We start from the raw sequence: 15,211 nt of genomic DNA, 5'->3' as shown, positions 1-15,211 counted from the left end.
TAAAATGCTGTGGTACAGGGGACAGGGTAACGTTAATGGCCATACCCCATGTCTGAACACATGTTAAGCTTTCCAATACACCTGCCTTGGAGGTCAAGTATCTGCAAAAGACCTAGAGCGGGGGGGGGGGGGGGGGGGGGGTTCTCAACCTGTGGGTCACGACCCCTTTACATCCTCACATCAGATTTCCTATATGTCATACACCTACATGACAATTCATAACAATAGCGACATTACAGTTATGAAGTAGCAACAAAATGATTTTATGGTTGGCAGGAGGGTGAGGGAGTGGGGGCTGGGGAAGTTGAGGGGGATGTCACCACAACATGAAGAACTGTATTAAAGGGTCACAGCATTGGGAACGGCTGGACTGGAGATCAGGAAAGACCAACGGAGGCTGAAAGAACATGGCGCCTCTGAGTTGGAAGCAAGGGCCTGTGCTCTTGAGCAACTCACCTCATCACTATGAAATGGCTGGTCTATCGCACAGGAGTTTTGCAAAAATTCAGGAAGCTTCCAGACACCACTCAAAAGTGAGGAGTCCTCTCAGGTTGACGAAAGGCAGAGAGAAGATTGCAGGGAGGGACAACAGCCCAGAGGACCAAAATAGCACTGAGAAGTGCAGCCGGGAAGTAAAACCTGCTAGCTTCTGTGGAAGCCTCTCCCTTGCCTTGGTGTCCCTGGCCTCAGACACAGCCCCTCTGCCTGAGGGAAGCCTTTGTCTCCTAGGAGCTGAAGGAAGATCCATCCCTCCTCATGCTGCCAGTTACCCTGATGGGTCTCTTACCCAACTCCTGAAGGGTCTCCTTTGCCCATAACTCTTATTTCTGGCTCTGTCCACAGTAAATCTATTTCCAAATAAATTATCCTAAATACTGGGGTGTTTTCCTGTTATCTCCAGAACTTCTCATCGAATCAAACATCTATTTTATTATGACCAAATTCTAGCCATCTCAGCCTCTGGACAGAACTCACAAAGGAAAGGGCCTGCCATGGCCAGAGACTGCTTGCATCTTCACCTTGAACAGAAGGTTTACAACTTTGTACAAGTTAACACAGAAAACTGGTCACGATGTAAATCTATTTTTATGAGAGAAACCCATACGATTCTTATCCAACAAAAATGTCAAAGATGCTCACCTGGTCATCGTCGTAGCATAAGCCACAAGTGTTAAAGCCTATTCTTTTACAGACATTAGCCAGTTCGTTTCTGTATGACTGACCAACCATAAAACTCAGTCCCTTGAATGCCCCTCTGAATTAGTCCCAACACCTTACTGGTTCCCACATTGTTTAAACTGGTTAAAATCTTTGATACATGTTCTTTTTTTTTGTTTGTCTGTAGGAAAATCGCACCTGTCACTCTTTGAAAATGTCGTTTTAAGAGGCTGGGGAAATAGCTCAATGGTACAATGAATGCTTAGAATGCATGTGGCTCTGGGTTCCATCCCCAGTGCAGACATAAAATTTAAAAAGGAAGGAAGGAGAAGAAAAGAAAAAGGAAAGATCAGCCGGACCCCCTGAGACCTGCCCGCCCGCCTAAACCAGCCCAAAGATGTGCTGGCACCAACTGAAAGGTTTGGGCCTAAATAGTTTTATTTTGTTTCTAGAATAAAACCTGTAGAGCCAGGCTTGGTGGTGCACACCTGTAACTCTAACAGTCAGGCGGCCTCAGCAAGATCACTGTCTTGAATTGGAACTACACTGAGAGTACCAGGCCAGTCACAGCAAGATTCGATTTCAATACCTAGATACAGATTTAGATATATAGACATAAAAACACGTATAAAGCTAGGTGTGGTGGTGCACACCTTTAACCCCAGCACTCAGGGAGGCAGAGGCAGGCAGATCTCTGTGAGTTTGAGGCCAGCCTGGTCTACAAAGTGAGCCCAGGACAGCCAAGGCTACACAGAGAAACCCTGTCTCAAAAAAAAACCATAGATAAATAAATAAATGCATACATGCAATATGTAAATGGAACCTCAGACAATATAGGCTATCATTAATCTCCTCAAAACACTGGATTGTACATGGATGGGATCCTTGAAGTACTGCTTACAAGCTCCAGGCTTCCTCAGAGGTTTGGCTCTATGTTGCTTCAAAGGCCTTTCCAAGTGTGACCAATGAGAAGCCATGACAAGCTCATGAGTAACTCCTGGGCTCTGTTCTTGGACCTGAATAAAACAGGAGTGTGTGTGTATAGGTGTGAGAGAGAGAGGGAGAGACACAGAGAGGGAGAACGTGAATGTGTGTGAAAGAGTATGTGAGAAGAGTGTGTGTGTTTGAGAGGGAGGTATGTGCGTCTGTGTGTGCACACATGTAAATTGTGAGGTGGTGATTGTGCCATTGGTTCCGAGCCTGGCCCCAGTGCATCAGAGTGGGGCCACTCTCAACAATGCAATGTCTAATGGAGGCAGAGTAGCTAATATCCCCACGGGTGCCAGGTTCTGAGCCCACAAAACCAGCAGTGCCACCCAAGGCTGCTTCTCCTTGCAAGGGCAGTCTGGCCAGGTCTCGGCCTCAAAACTGCTCTTTCCTGGGGACATGGACATGGTCCCTCTTCACTACAGCCTGATCAGGAGAGTTCTGAGAGGAACCTGACCTGGACTGTCATAGTAGCCCTCCTCTTTGGAGAGTTTCCATGGAGACTGGCAGCAAAGAGTAGCCCTGGACATAAACACCACCAATGCTCACTGGAAAGAGAGGAAACCCAGGAGGAAATAGTTAAGGTGAAGATTGGAGGTGATGTGGCTACTGTCAAGTTCTTTTCTATTACATTTATTTGTTTTGTTAGAGAGAGAGAGAGAGAAAGAGAGAAAGAGAGAGAGTGAATTAAGGAGCATGCAAGGCATGTGTGAAGGAAGAAGTACACGTGTGGAAACTGGGGGACAACTAGAGAGCTGCTTCTCCCCTTCTGTGCAGGCCCTGAGGATCAAACTCAGGCTGCCAGGCTCGGCAGCAAGCGCCTTTACCCTCCTGAGGTACTGAACAGCCCAGCCCCAGTCATCCTTCAAAACCTTTCCCAGTCCACCCATGTATGCATTCATCCATTCTCAGGCAGCCTGCCCTATGAGTCCTTAACTTACACCCACAACAGGAAGGCCTTGCCAAATGTGAAATAAGAAACAGCAGGCCCCTCCCAGGATGAGCTGCAGGGATGTGTCCTTTGGGAAGTCAGGGCTACCCTGCTCCCTTGATCTCTTATTTTTAACGACTCCCAAGTTGATAGTGTAAGAACCAATATTTCGCCCCCAACAAGCTCTCCAACCAATTCCTGCCCTGGAATGCAGTGGCGCAAAGTGGCTGACTCATCAGAAGTCTCTGAGTTGGGCCCAGGCTGATTCAAAGGTCTCCTGCTCCCAGGCTGCCCCTCCCTTCTGAACATATGGGCCTCCCCCATGACTCTGTTTCCAGTCAGTCATAAAGCCTGTATTCCAAAGCCCTCTATGGTCCAAAAGGGCTTCCCGGAGAAGTGGGGAGTCCTCACCAGAATGTCAGAGAAAACAACAGATGACACCCAAAAAGCCTGTGTGAGAGAAGGCAAACATGGTTGGCCAGGCCTGGTCTGCAGCAGGAGGTTATAAAGCTTAAATGGACGTTCTTGAACGCGCCAGCTGGTGTAGATAAAGTACTCAGTGAACACGGCTGCTGGAGTTGGTTTTGTTGTTGCCATTTTTATCCTTAGCTTCAAGCTATTTAGAGTAGACACGTGTTTTGCTATTTCTTTTTGTAATTCCTTAAAGTCGCTTTATAGGACACTAGGCACAAAGTTAATTAAGTCCTGAACAGGGGGTTAAAGATGCACGTGTGGGGCCAAAAAGTATCAAGATGAGGAGGGGGGGAAAAAATCTAAACAGAGCAAGGAATGCGCGCTCAAAACTCCAGTCTAGGAACGGTGGCTGAGAAAAGACGGTCACTGGGGAAGCCAGGCAAGGCCAGCCAAGAAGTTTGCCTGGAAAGTAGAAATAAAAGGCTGAGGTTTGGCACATCAGCCTTGTTCACAGAGCCGGAAAAAGATAAAGGGTGGGGGGGGGGGAAAAACAGGCAAAAAAGAAACAAGGAAGGGAGTTAGAAGCTGTGGGAGTCATAACACGTCAGTGAGGCTGTGTAGAGGACGTGTTGTCCAGTGAGACAGGATGACAGAATGCAGGGACGGTGTACCTCAATGAGGCCAGGGACCTTCAGGGCTTAGTTAGGGTGAGAGTGGAGGACGGTCCACACGCGAGTCTCTCTTACTGCCTGCCAGAGAAAATTCCCAGCCTGGAGCCTCAGGCCTGCCTGTGAGTTTTAGCCAATTCCCAATTAGGTCCATGGGGTCACTAGGTGACCCAGGTGGTGCCTTAGCTTCCATTGCAGGCTCCTGGGTGCGTGAGTCAACACACAAAACATCTGGTGCTAACGACGCAACCTGTGCACACGTGGCTTATCAAGAGCAAGTTGCAAAGAACATTTTTGGTTTTTATTTCTCCCTTCAGGGGTTAGCTCAGTAGCTGAAGGAAGGGGGAGAGAGAGAGGTGAGACTCAAGACCACACAGACTTCTGCCCTTAGAAGTAAAAAGGCAAAAGAGACAGTAGAGAGCTCAGACTCCAGCAGCTCATCAAACCAAAGGCCATGGTGCAGGGGTATCTGGTTTCAGATTTTAAATCATTTCTTAAGCGCACCAAAGCCAATTAAATGCAAATTTTAACAAGAGAAATTGTGTGTGATTTACCTATATCAAGAGTACAAAATTCATTATGGGTCGAATACAGGCACATGCGCACACACACACACAGAGAGAAAGAGAGAGAGAGAGAGAGAGAGAGAGAGAGAGAGAGAGAGAGAGAGAGAGAGGGAGCTATCTTAACCCTCAGTACCTGTAAATGTGACCTTATTTGGTCACACAGATGTAAACAAGATGAAGCCACTAGAGTGGACACTAATCCAAGATGACTGACGCCCTTGTTAATAATGGGAAACCCCACGCGAAGGCCAACACAGATGGAAAGCATCATGTCACATCACAGCCAGAGCCTGGATAGTGACAAAGCCAGAAGCCAAGGACTACCAGCCACCACTAGAAGCTTAAAAAGAGGCAAAGATGGGTTCTACCCAGAGTCTCAGACTCACATTTATCATGTCCTGAGCCACCAATTTATGGGACTTGGTCACAACAACCCAAAGAAATTAATTCCAAGCGGATTTGCATTTCCATAGCCATATATGACATTATTTTGATGAACAGTATGTCCTTAAATACTTTTATGAACTGGAGGGGGGGGCAGGGAAGCCATCCTGGAATGGAAACTGTGCCATGTTTCATCCACCCATGGGAAGGTCAGAAAAGGTCCTTTAGCTTTGGACCAACTTTCCACCGATGGTCCCGGCATATTCAATCATTCATCACTCCCCATCTACCTGCACTCAACACTCTCTTTGGCACTAGAGACACACAAGGCCCTGATCCAATGATGCTCCTGTTTTGGTGAGGAAGGTGATGACAAACAAACAAACAGCAAAAGAGACAACAGCTTAAAAACAAAGCAAGGCAAAGCTCTAGTGAGGAAATGAGAGCCCCCTCAGCTAGAGAAAATGGTCCAGAAAGGCCTTTCTGGGAAGTTGGCATTCTATAATGATGCTACGGAGTGGATGAATGGAAGCATTCCCCCAAAGAACAACCACCAGAGCAGGACGACAGAGTTAGGAGGAAGAGAGAGACAGAGGGGAGACTGGAGAGAACTAGGGACCAACACTCGGAAGCCGCACACAGTTGGGAGAATAGTCTTCAGCACACAGTAGGCATGCCGAAAGAATCTGAGGAGAATTGACCAGGGGCAAGTGCAGCCTGACCACCAAGCACAGGACCAAAGCCAGAAGGAAAATGGATCGATTAGGGTATTAAAACCCTCCAGGCAACGGGTGTCAACGGTTTGCATTTAAAGAGCAGCAGTGTTAATGGTGTGGTCGGACTCAAAACACAGTCCAAGGACTTGCGGGGGGAGGGGGGGGAGGGGGGGCATTTGGCATGTACTGAGAAAGGGGCGTGTACAAACCCCTTTCAAAAAGGTTCATACGTTTTTGGCTACTGCCATCCACTTCACTGACACCACCCACCCACCCACCCAGCCACTAAGACCCTACCCTACCTTTTATAAGTTAAGCCAGCTCATGTGTGGTTATCACCTCTACAGGACTTAGGAAGTCGTGGATGAACACTGCGAAACCCCATCCTGTGAACGGTTGTAGTCTAAAGCTAACCCTCCTTAGCCCTTAGCCCTGGGCAACCAGTACAGAGAGAGACAGGAAAAACAAGGGACAGAGAGGATGTGGTAGAGAAAGCAGTTAGTGTGAGAGGTCTAAAGTCTGCTTTGCTGTTCCACAGAACATATGACATCTGTGACATCCCTTTGCCTCTCTGGTACTCTCTTTAAAACCCAGTCACATGCCTACTCAAGATTTATAACTGCACCCCCTACCCCCCACCCCCAGTACTTAGCAGGCCACCCAGCTTTATCAGACAAGCTTTGAAAAACCCAGACAGCTATTTTTAACCCCTCTCCACCAACTCCGGCTCCCAAATATGGGCATAGTATTTACTGCACGAGGACTGAGTGAGGTAACATATGTGAAAGAACCATACATGATCAATAAATGATCTGTTTTCTTCCCCCCACTACCCTCCCTCCAGTTGCTGCCGGCATCAGGAATGCACCTCAGGGTCACACAGAAGAGGGCCCTTTGTCTCTGATGGGATGTAGGGCGGAACTCAGCCTGGCAGGGGGCAGGAGCCCCCAGGACCATACCTCACCAGTCGCTAAACTAGTTTGTGACTTTGGTTGAATCCCTCACTGCTTAGGCAGTCCCTTTCAGCTTTTCTGTAAAACAAAGTGTACTCAGAGGATCTTCAAGGTGCTACTGCCCCACCCCCGCCCCGGGAGGGGGGGATGTATATTCTTCCAGAACCATAAAGTGTCAACAGGGCCCCTAATACTGTAGAAGCCATAGGTAGCATTCTTGGACCTGAAGTCCTTCATGTACAAGTGGACATTTCTTCCTTGTGGCCTAAAATGTGGGCCAAATGGTGCAGTTTTAGAGTTCTGGAAGGTTCTATTCGCACCAGGCCCACCGCTCAACTGACTCAGGAGGCATACCCTCTGTTTCACACCCAGCCCTGCGGTGCCCTTGGCATCCAGCTTTGTTATTCCGTATATCCCTCCAGCTCTTTTCTCCACACTCTCCATGGGGGGACGCCAGGTGGCTGTGGTGTGAACAGCTCTGTCAGCCAGCCTTGGTAAGAAGGCAAAATAGCTTTACCAGTTTTGAAAGATTGTTTGGCAACAATTATTAAAGCCTGAGACAGGAGTGGTAGTACACAGAATCCCATCACCTCAGAGGTAGAGTCAGGAGAATTGGGAGTTCAAGGACAGCTTCATCTATATAAAGTGAGTTCAAGACCAGCCTAGGGTAAATGAGACCCTGTCTTGAAAAATAAAATGAAAGCTGCGCAGTGGTGGCACACGCCTTTAATCCCAGTACTTGGGAGGCAGAGGCAGGTAGATCTCTGTGGGTTCAAGGCCAGCCTGGTGTACAGAGCAAGTTCCAGGACAGTGATAGCTACACAGAGAAATCCTGTCTTGGGGAGTAGGGGAGAGAAAAAATAATAATAAAATCAAGTACAGTAGTGCACGGTCCTAGTCATCCGGATGCTAAGATGGGCAGTCATGTGAGTCTAACAGTTAAAGACTGATCTAGGTAGAAGCCAGATTCTGTCTAAGAGTAAATTAACAAATTACAAGGGGGGATCTAAGTGGCTTAGTGCTCGTCTAGCATGTAGGAGGCCCTGAGTTCTCTCACACAACTCTCACAAAAAAGTTAAAAGCAAATAATATAGCCATGCCCTTTGGCCTACCCAACATTAGTTCAAGAACTTAATCTTATAATCCCAGCACAGAGAAGACAGAACAAGATTGTGAGTTCACAGCCAGACTGGGCTGTAAGTGAGTCTATAGCAAAGGAAAGGAATAGAAAAGAGAAGAAAAGAGAAACTAAGTTTGTAGAAACACTTCAACAAAGAAACATAATATATAAAGCTACCTCTCTGTGACTTCACTTGTAGCAGCAAATAAATGCCGACAGTTAGCCAAGTGCACTCTGATATACCTAATGTATCTTCCTGCTCTTTGCATTTTCTGCAAGAATTATAGCTTTTGGGACCAATAACGAGAAGCCATAAGCTGCCATAGACAATATGGAGAGTAGGAGCTGCGGGGATGGGGCAGTGGTTAAGAGACCTTGCAGAAGACCTAGGTTCGGTTCCCAGAAATCATAGGGTGGCCCACAACCCCCCATAACTCCAGTTCCAGGGGATCCAACACACTCTCCAGACACCAGGTGTGCATGTAGCGCACGCGGGTATGCTAGGCAATACACACATGAAATAAAAATAAATACTTTTAAAAGATGCCTGGAGTGTATTATTAAGTGGCAACGTGGGTGGTCCCATTTGAGAAATAGCAGTAACGTAGTAAACAACCATATAGAAGGGACTTGTGGGTAGGTGGACACTCTAGGGTAGTTGTCTCTTCCCGCCGAGCCAGAGGTATCAGGATGAAGGCCCACAGAGCCATGATGTGACATGAGTCCTTAACCACAGGCTCACCGCTCTTTGACTGAGAATTTTTTTTCTACAGAAAAGGAAGTGGCCCATAGCACCAGTTCAAGGACAGAAAAAAAGCACATCTGCACACACGAGATAATTATGCTTCTCTGAGTAGAATACAGCACCTTCCGGACTGTGAGCACTGTAGAGGGAGACCAGCAACTCCAGATCGGACTTTCTAATGCTGGGCTTGACTCTGCCTCATTCTTTCTCCCTGACCCGCTGGAAAGGGAGCAGCAGTGATGGAAGTTCTCTTCTGCAGAATGTGATGTCTAAGGAGGTGTGTGGTTTGCTTTGTTTTGCTTTTGGGGTTTTGTTTTGTTTTGTTTTTTTCAGAGATGCTACCAAATACATGAGTCGTAGGACCCAGGTGTGTTAGCCAGCCCTTGGGCCTCAAGAGTGACATCTGTTGCAGCCGGGCATGATGGTGCACGCGTGTAACCCCAGCACTCGGGACATAAGGGCAGGCAGATGGCTGTGAGTTCGAGGCCAGCCTGGTCTACAGAGTGAGTCTAGGACACCCAGGGCTACACAGAGAAACCTTGTCTTGAAAAGAAAAAAAAAATCTGTTGAAGAGGCAGAAAGACTCTAAGAGCCAGAGGTTGGTAGGACTGAAGTAAAACAGCATCTCCTGGACGTGATGGGACAGCCTTCCTCCCATCACAGCACCTTTGGGTCCCTGCACAAGATCATGCAGCAACAGCACGGAATATGGACGGCTCACACCTAACGTAGAGACTGTTGACAGCTGATGGCTCCTGAGGAATGTGACTCAATTTTCTTCAAGGATGTGGCTCCCTGGTACGTGGTGAATAGCTCCTGTGAATAGCCCCACCTCCTTAAGTATACAGACAGCACAGATAGGACACTTGGGCTATAGAAAAAAAGGGGGGAGAGAGAGGAGAGAGAGAGAGAGAGAAGAAAGGAAGAAGATGTAACCTTCGAAGGAGGTGGGTGTGGGAGGGGTTGAGGGAAGGAGTGAGGAAGAAATGATCGTAATATTTTGTATGAAATTATTTTATTTAAAACCTAATAGAAATATATTTGGAAATATCTGTTGCTTTTAGGACCAAGAAGCCAGACTTAAAAAGGCTACCTACACACTATGGTTCTGTCTCCATGACATCCTCAGTGGGGCGTGGTGGCGCACACGTTTAATCCCAGCACTCGGCAGGCAGAGGCCCATGGATCACTGTGAGTTCGAGGCCAGCCTGGTCTATAAAGTGAGTCTAGGACAGCCAAGGCTACACAGAGACCCTGTCTCAAAAAATAAATAAATAAATAAATAAAATAAAATAAAATAAAATAATAAAATAAAATAAAAAGACGTCTTGATATTCGTGTGTGTATGTGTGTATGCATGTGCGCGCGTGTATGTGTGTACCTACATAAGTTTATGTGCAGCTCATATATGCAAGGACTGGAGTTACAGGTGGTCAGGAACTGTCTCCCGTGGGTGCTGACAATTGAACCCAGGTCCTCTGAAAGAGTATTAAGTGCCTGTAATCACTCAGCCATCTCTCCAGCCCAAGCTTCCTTTTTAAAGATTATATTTTTTACTTTATGTGTACAAGTATTTTGTCTGCATGTATGTATATGCCCACACGTGCGCAGTGCCTAAGGTGGTCAGAAGAGAGTGTTGGGTCCCCTGAAACTGAATTTACAGGCAGTTGTGAGTCACCTATGTGGGTGCTGAGAACTAAACTCAGGTCCTCTGCAAGATCAACAAGTGCCTCTAACTGCTAATGATTTCTCTAGCTCCAAATCTAAGCCCTTTAAAAGGGAGGGGGAGTTTTCTGGGGACCCTGTGTGGTGCCTGAAGAAAAAGGTAAGCTTTTATCATTTTGCTGCAGAGTCTCAAGTTTCAATAAACTCTGTCAGTTTCCAAAGAAAAGCCTTGAACAGCATCACTCCTAGCCCCTAGGTTCATCATGTCCACTAGGTGACATGAGTTTGCAGGAGGCAGATGACTCTTCCACTTGGGGAGAAGAGAGAGGAGACGGTGAGAGATAACAGGTCATCCTGTGGGCAGCGGAGAGGGTAGGGGTAAGCCAAGTGGTTGATCCCCGAAGCTGCTCAGTCACACACACACACACACACACACACACACACACACACACACACACACACACACCCCTTGCCTGGTTAATTATCTGTCTGCTGATTCATGGCTTGTGGTTTCTGTGGGCATGCTTCCTGGCTGCTTCTGCCAACAAGGGCAGGCTTCTTGGAGCTGGGAGGAGATGATAAACAGAAATCCAAGGAGGGTGGACAGTAGCAAGGGAAGACTTTTTATCAATAAGGAATTCTAGAGTCACACAGTCAGCTCCCCCTCCTCACAGCACTGCCTCCTTGTTCCACCTCATGCTCTTCCACGGAGACGTACGCTGCTTCTCCCCTTCGCCCTCAAGATCAAGAATCTGAAGACAAAGCCAGGCGTGGTAGTGCACACTTGTAATCCCAGCACTCCAGGAGGCAGAGGCAGGTGGCTGTGAGTTCAAGGCCAGCCTGGTCTACAAATTGCGTCCAGGATAGCCAAGGCTACACAGAAAAGCCTTGTCTCAAAAGACAAAGCATAACTAAAAAGAAAGGAAAGGAAGGAAGGAAGGAAGGAAGGAAGGAAGGAAGGGAAGGGAAGGAAGGAAGGAAGGAATTGAGAACAGAAAAGATTGTTCTAGTGGCTCCTCCAAAGAAGAGAGAAAGGAGAAACACTTTAGAGAACTCCCCCCCCCATCCCTCTCTCTCTCTCTCTCTCTCTCTCTCTCTCTCTCTCTCTCTCTCCCCCCTCCCTCTCTCTCTCTCTCCAGTAATATTGGGTTTCTTAAAGTAAAGAGTCATAATAACCTCTGCACGTACACCTGCATGCCAGAAGAGGGCATTACAACCCTTTACAGATGGTCACAAGCCACCATGTGGTTGCTGGGAATTTGAACTCAGGACCTCTGAAAGGGGCAGCCGATGTTCTTAACCCCTGAGCCATCTCACCAGCCCGTACCTAGTTTCCCTACATATTTCTTTTGCTGCCTGTGCGCCAAGCACGGGACACAGTGTTGAACAAAATATGCATTTTGCTCTCCTTTGAAGACTGAAGTCTTATGTGTACCACCCACACTTTACAAAGTTGAGACTCAACATTTAAAAAATATAACAGAAAACCAACCAGAAAAAAAAAATGTGTGGACCTCTCCCCTGGGCCTTCTCTGTAGATTCTTGCAGGAGCAGAGGGGCTGGAATATGCCAAGCCGCCAAAGAGGAATTGGTTGAATTAAGAGGATGTGAGAAATGAATTCTCAGCTGGGATCCTGGACTGCAGTGACGCATGAAGCAGCAACAGCGGTGGCCCACAGTCCACAGCATACCCAGTGACAAGGAAAACAGTGACAGCAGGAATCACCTTGTATTGAACACTTATTTTTTGTCTTTGTCTCATTTGGGGCACTGTTTTCTCTACAGGTGAGGAAACAAGACTAAGACATTGGGTAAAGTGACAAGATCACACGGTCAGTCAGGGGCAAAGTCAGGAATCAAGCCTATGTGCTGCTGGCTTTAATCCCAGCTGTTTCTTTCCCCAGCTACAAGTCCCTCCAGACTTTGAGGATTCCTGAAGTGGGCTTCAGATTACAAACTCCAAAAAAGAGAAATATGCACCTCATTGTCACCAACTTAATTAGGTTAAAAATAAGCACGGGATTTAGATGAAACTAAAAAAGATTGCCTTTGTAGATTAAAAAAAACTGAAAGTTGGCCGGACATGGTGGCGCAAGCCTTTAATCCCAGTGCTCGGGAGGCAGAGGCAGGAGGATCGCTATGAGTTCGAGGCCAGCCTGGTCTACAAAGAGTCCAGACAGCCAGGGCTCTGTGTAACAGAGAAACCCTGTCTAAAACAAAACAAAACAAAACAAAAACAAATACTAGCTACCTTGATTTGATCCTTGTACAATGTATTTGTAAGTATATTTTCTTTTGTGGGGGGTGTGGGGGTATTTTGGTTTTTTTTGTTGGTGGTGGTAGTTTGGTTTGGTTTTGGCTTTTGGTTTTCTGAGACAGGGTTCCTCTGTGTTGCCTCTGCTGTCCTGGACTTGATTTGTAGACCAGGCTGACCTCGAACTCACAGAGATCCACCTGCCTGCCTAGGCCTCCCAAGTGCTGGGATTACAGACATGAGTCGCTGCACCCGGCTTTGTGTGTGCATTTTCACACTGAACATAAGCATGCCCTGTCCCTGCATGTCAATTTTAAGTTCCTGAAAGTTAGCATATCTGTTAAAAATATCAGCTTTCCTGTTAAATGTCCTCATCCCTCGTCATCAGCAAGCAGCAGCTGACAAAGGCTAACCTCTCCAGGGCAGAAAGCTGAAGATTCCGATTCCTGTTCTGTGCTTAGGATGCTCAGTGATGTAGGCTAAAAAGCACAATTTCCATGCCTCACTAGGAAGCTTCCCCAACAAAGAGCAACCATAACTACTGCACTGAGACTCCCTTTACCTGCCCCGTATCTATGTCTATCTGTACCATCATAGAAGGGTCTTAAAGGCAGCCACCAAAACATATTTTTAGATTGCTTAGCCTCAAAGTCAACCTAATAAAATTTACCTTTAAACAATAGCGCATCTGAGTCAGGAGATGTAGCTCAATTAATAAAGTCCTTGCCTGGCGTGAGGAGGCTCTGAGTTCACCTCCCATATAAACCCTGAGCGGTAATGCACATGGATAATCCCTAGCACTCTTTAGTAGAGGCACAGGGCAGTCTGAAGTTCAAAGAGTGCACAGTGTCAAGCATTCTGAAATACTTGAGACCCTATTACACACACACACACACACACACACACACACACACACACACACACACACACACACACACACACCATCTACAGGGTTTAACTTGCTCCAACTGACCTGAAACCTCAGTTTCATCACCTCCAGCAAAACCACCTCCGGCTCCCTTAGGACTCTGCTGACTGGACCACTCCCCATCCCTGCAGCACTAGACAGGCTGAATGCTGACAGTGCGAGCAGCTGGAGCAGCTGACGGTGTGGGCCAAAGGCAGGGGAGAGAAAGCCAGCGCCAAAGACCTCTGTGCTGACCCCCAGCACACCATCAGGATATGCTGGGTGAGCGGACCGTCCCAGAAGGACCGGAGCCTGAAACCTGCTCGGTCCTTCTGGGACCAGTGAACAAACTCGAGGGAAGAGACGTACTGCATTCGGAGAAAACGGGCAACGTAGGGCGCGCGAACCCACCCAAGCAGGTGAGCCGCATCCTTCTCAGCGCACCAGGACCGCCCGTAGAACCCCATCTAGTCTCTGCTTTCGAGCCAGGCCAGGGTCTCCATCATCCGCGATGCACCCCGAGGCCACCGGAGTCAAGACAACAGCAACACCCCCCGGCGCACCTCAGCTTCTCAGCTCCAGCTCCTGGCTCCCACGATCCCACCACAATTCATACGCATTCGTCTCACTCACCTCCGTGGACAACGCCCGCCAGCGCCGCCAGCGCCCCCAGCGCCAGCAGAGCCGCCCAGAGCCGCGCTGGTCGCCGCGCTCGCATCCTGTCCACTGTCCTTCACACCACGCGCGCGCCACGGCGAGCCTAGCGCCCTCCGCTGCTTTTCCTGCTGCTGGAGGGGAGGGGAGGGGAGGGGACACGATGGGTGGGACACAGCGGGGCGGGCCGAGGGCTCGAGTTCCCTCCCCTCGAGCGGTCTTTTGGACCCTGCCTGAGGCTGCGAGTGTGATGGGGAAACTCTCTCCAGAACCCTGCCCATCCCTCTGCCCACGAGGACTCCTCCACGGGCTCACTAGTGGAGACCGCGCCCCACGAGGTCGTGGGTATCTGGGTCGTAAGGGTCTGTGCCCAGTCCTTGGTTTAAAAAAAAAAAAAAAAAAGTAGCCCTTGGGCCACTTCCTGGCCTCTGACATCAGCACTGCTCTTTCACTTCGCACGCCCACTTTGATTTCCTCCAGTCTCATTCATTCCCAGTCACTCACTGAGTTCACTGTTAACACCGAGGCAGCTGTCGGATCCTTTCCCTGCAGCCACTTGGTAATACCACATCTCCAGCTTGTGTTAGAAAAGATGGCTCTGTGAGGAGCCTGCCTGTAATTGCTTGTTTGCACGCGGCAGGTTTCTGATTGCTAGTTCAAGACAGTCACTGTTGCAAACTCAAATCCACTAGCTTTGCCTGCTGTTCCTATTCCCTACACTGGTTTCCTTGGGTCTTCCCCACATAGGAAACCTCTAGAAGCCCAAAAGGTACAAAACACTGGAGCTGAAGAGAAGGTCATAGGAAGCAGCCAAGCCGTGCCCCCTGACGCAAGAATAGTAGTGTTGTAAGAATGAAACTAGCGCTGGCCAAGTATCTATTGGCAGCGTGCTTGCCCAGCATGCACTGGGTTCCATCCCCAGCTGGACATAAAACAGGATATGAGTCCAGACTATAATTCCAGCACTAAGGAGGCAGAAGGACCAGAAGTTCCCGCCAGTTCTTAAGTGCATAGGGAGTTCGAAGCCAGCCTGAGCTACTAAGGAAACCCTGGAGGAGGGAGGCGGTCGGAGAGACCTGACACCTGGCC

The 15,211-nt window shown here is 48.3% G+C and overlaps 1 protein-coding gene across 1 annotated transcript in view; it reads right to left on the bottom strand.

Moving 5' to 3' along the window:
* ITGB3 (integrin subunit beta 3) overlaps positions 1-14,283 on the bottom strand; it is a 56,272-nt gene extending 41,989 nt beyond the window's left edge. The window contains exon 1 of the mRNA XM_084749571.1: positions 14,102-14,283. Coding sequence (XP_084605697.1) covers positions 14,102-14,186 — 85 coding nt within the window. The 5' untranslated portion in view covers positions 14,187-14,283. The remainder of the gene's footprint in view (positions 1-14,101) is intronic.
* Positions 14,284-15,211: the final 928 nt, after the last annotated feature.

The sequence above is a fragment of the Acomys minous genome (assembly GCF_964271855.1).
Source record: "Acomys minous genome assembly, chromosome: 12".
Lineage (NCBI taxonomy): Eukaryota > Metazoa > Chordata > Mammalia > Rodentia > Muridae > Acomys > Acomys minous.
Note: the sequence above shows the minus strand (reverse complement) of the source record. Positions and strands in the feature narration are given on the sequence as shown.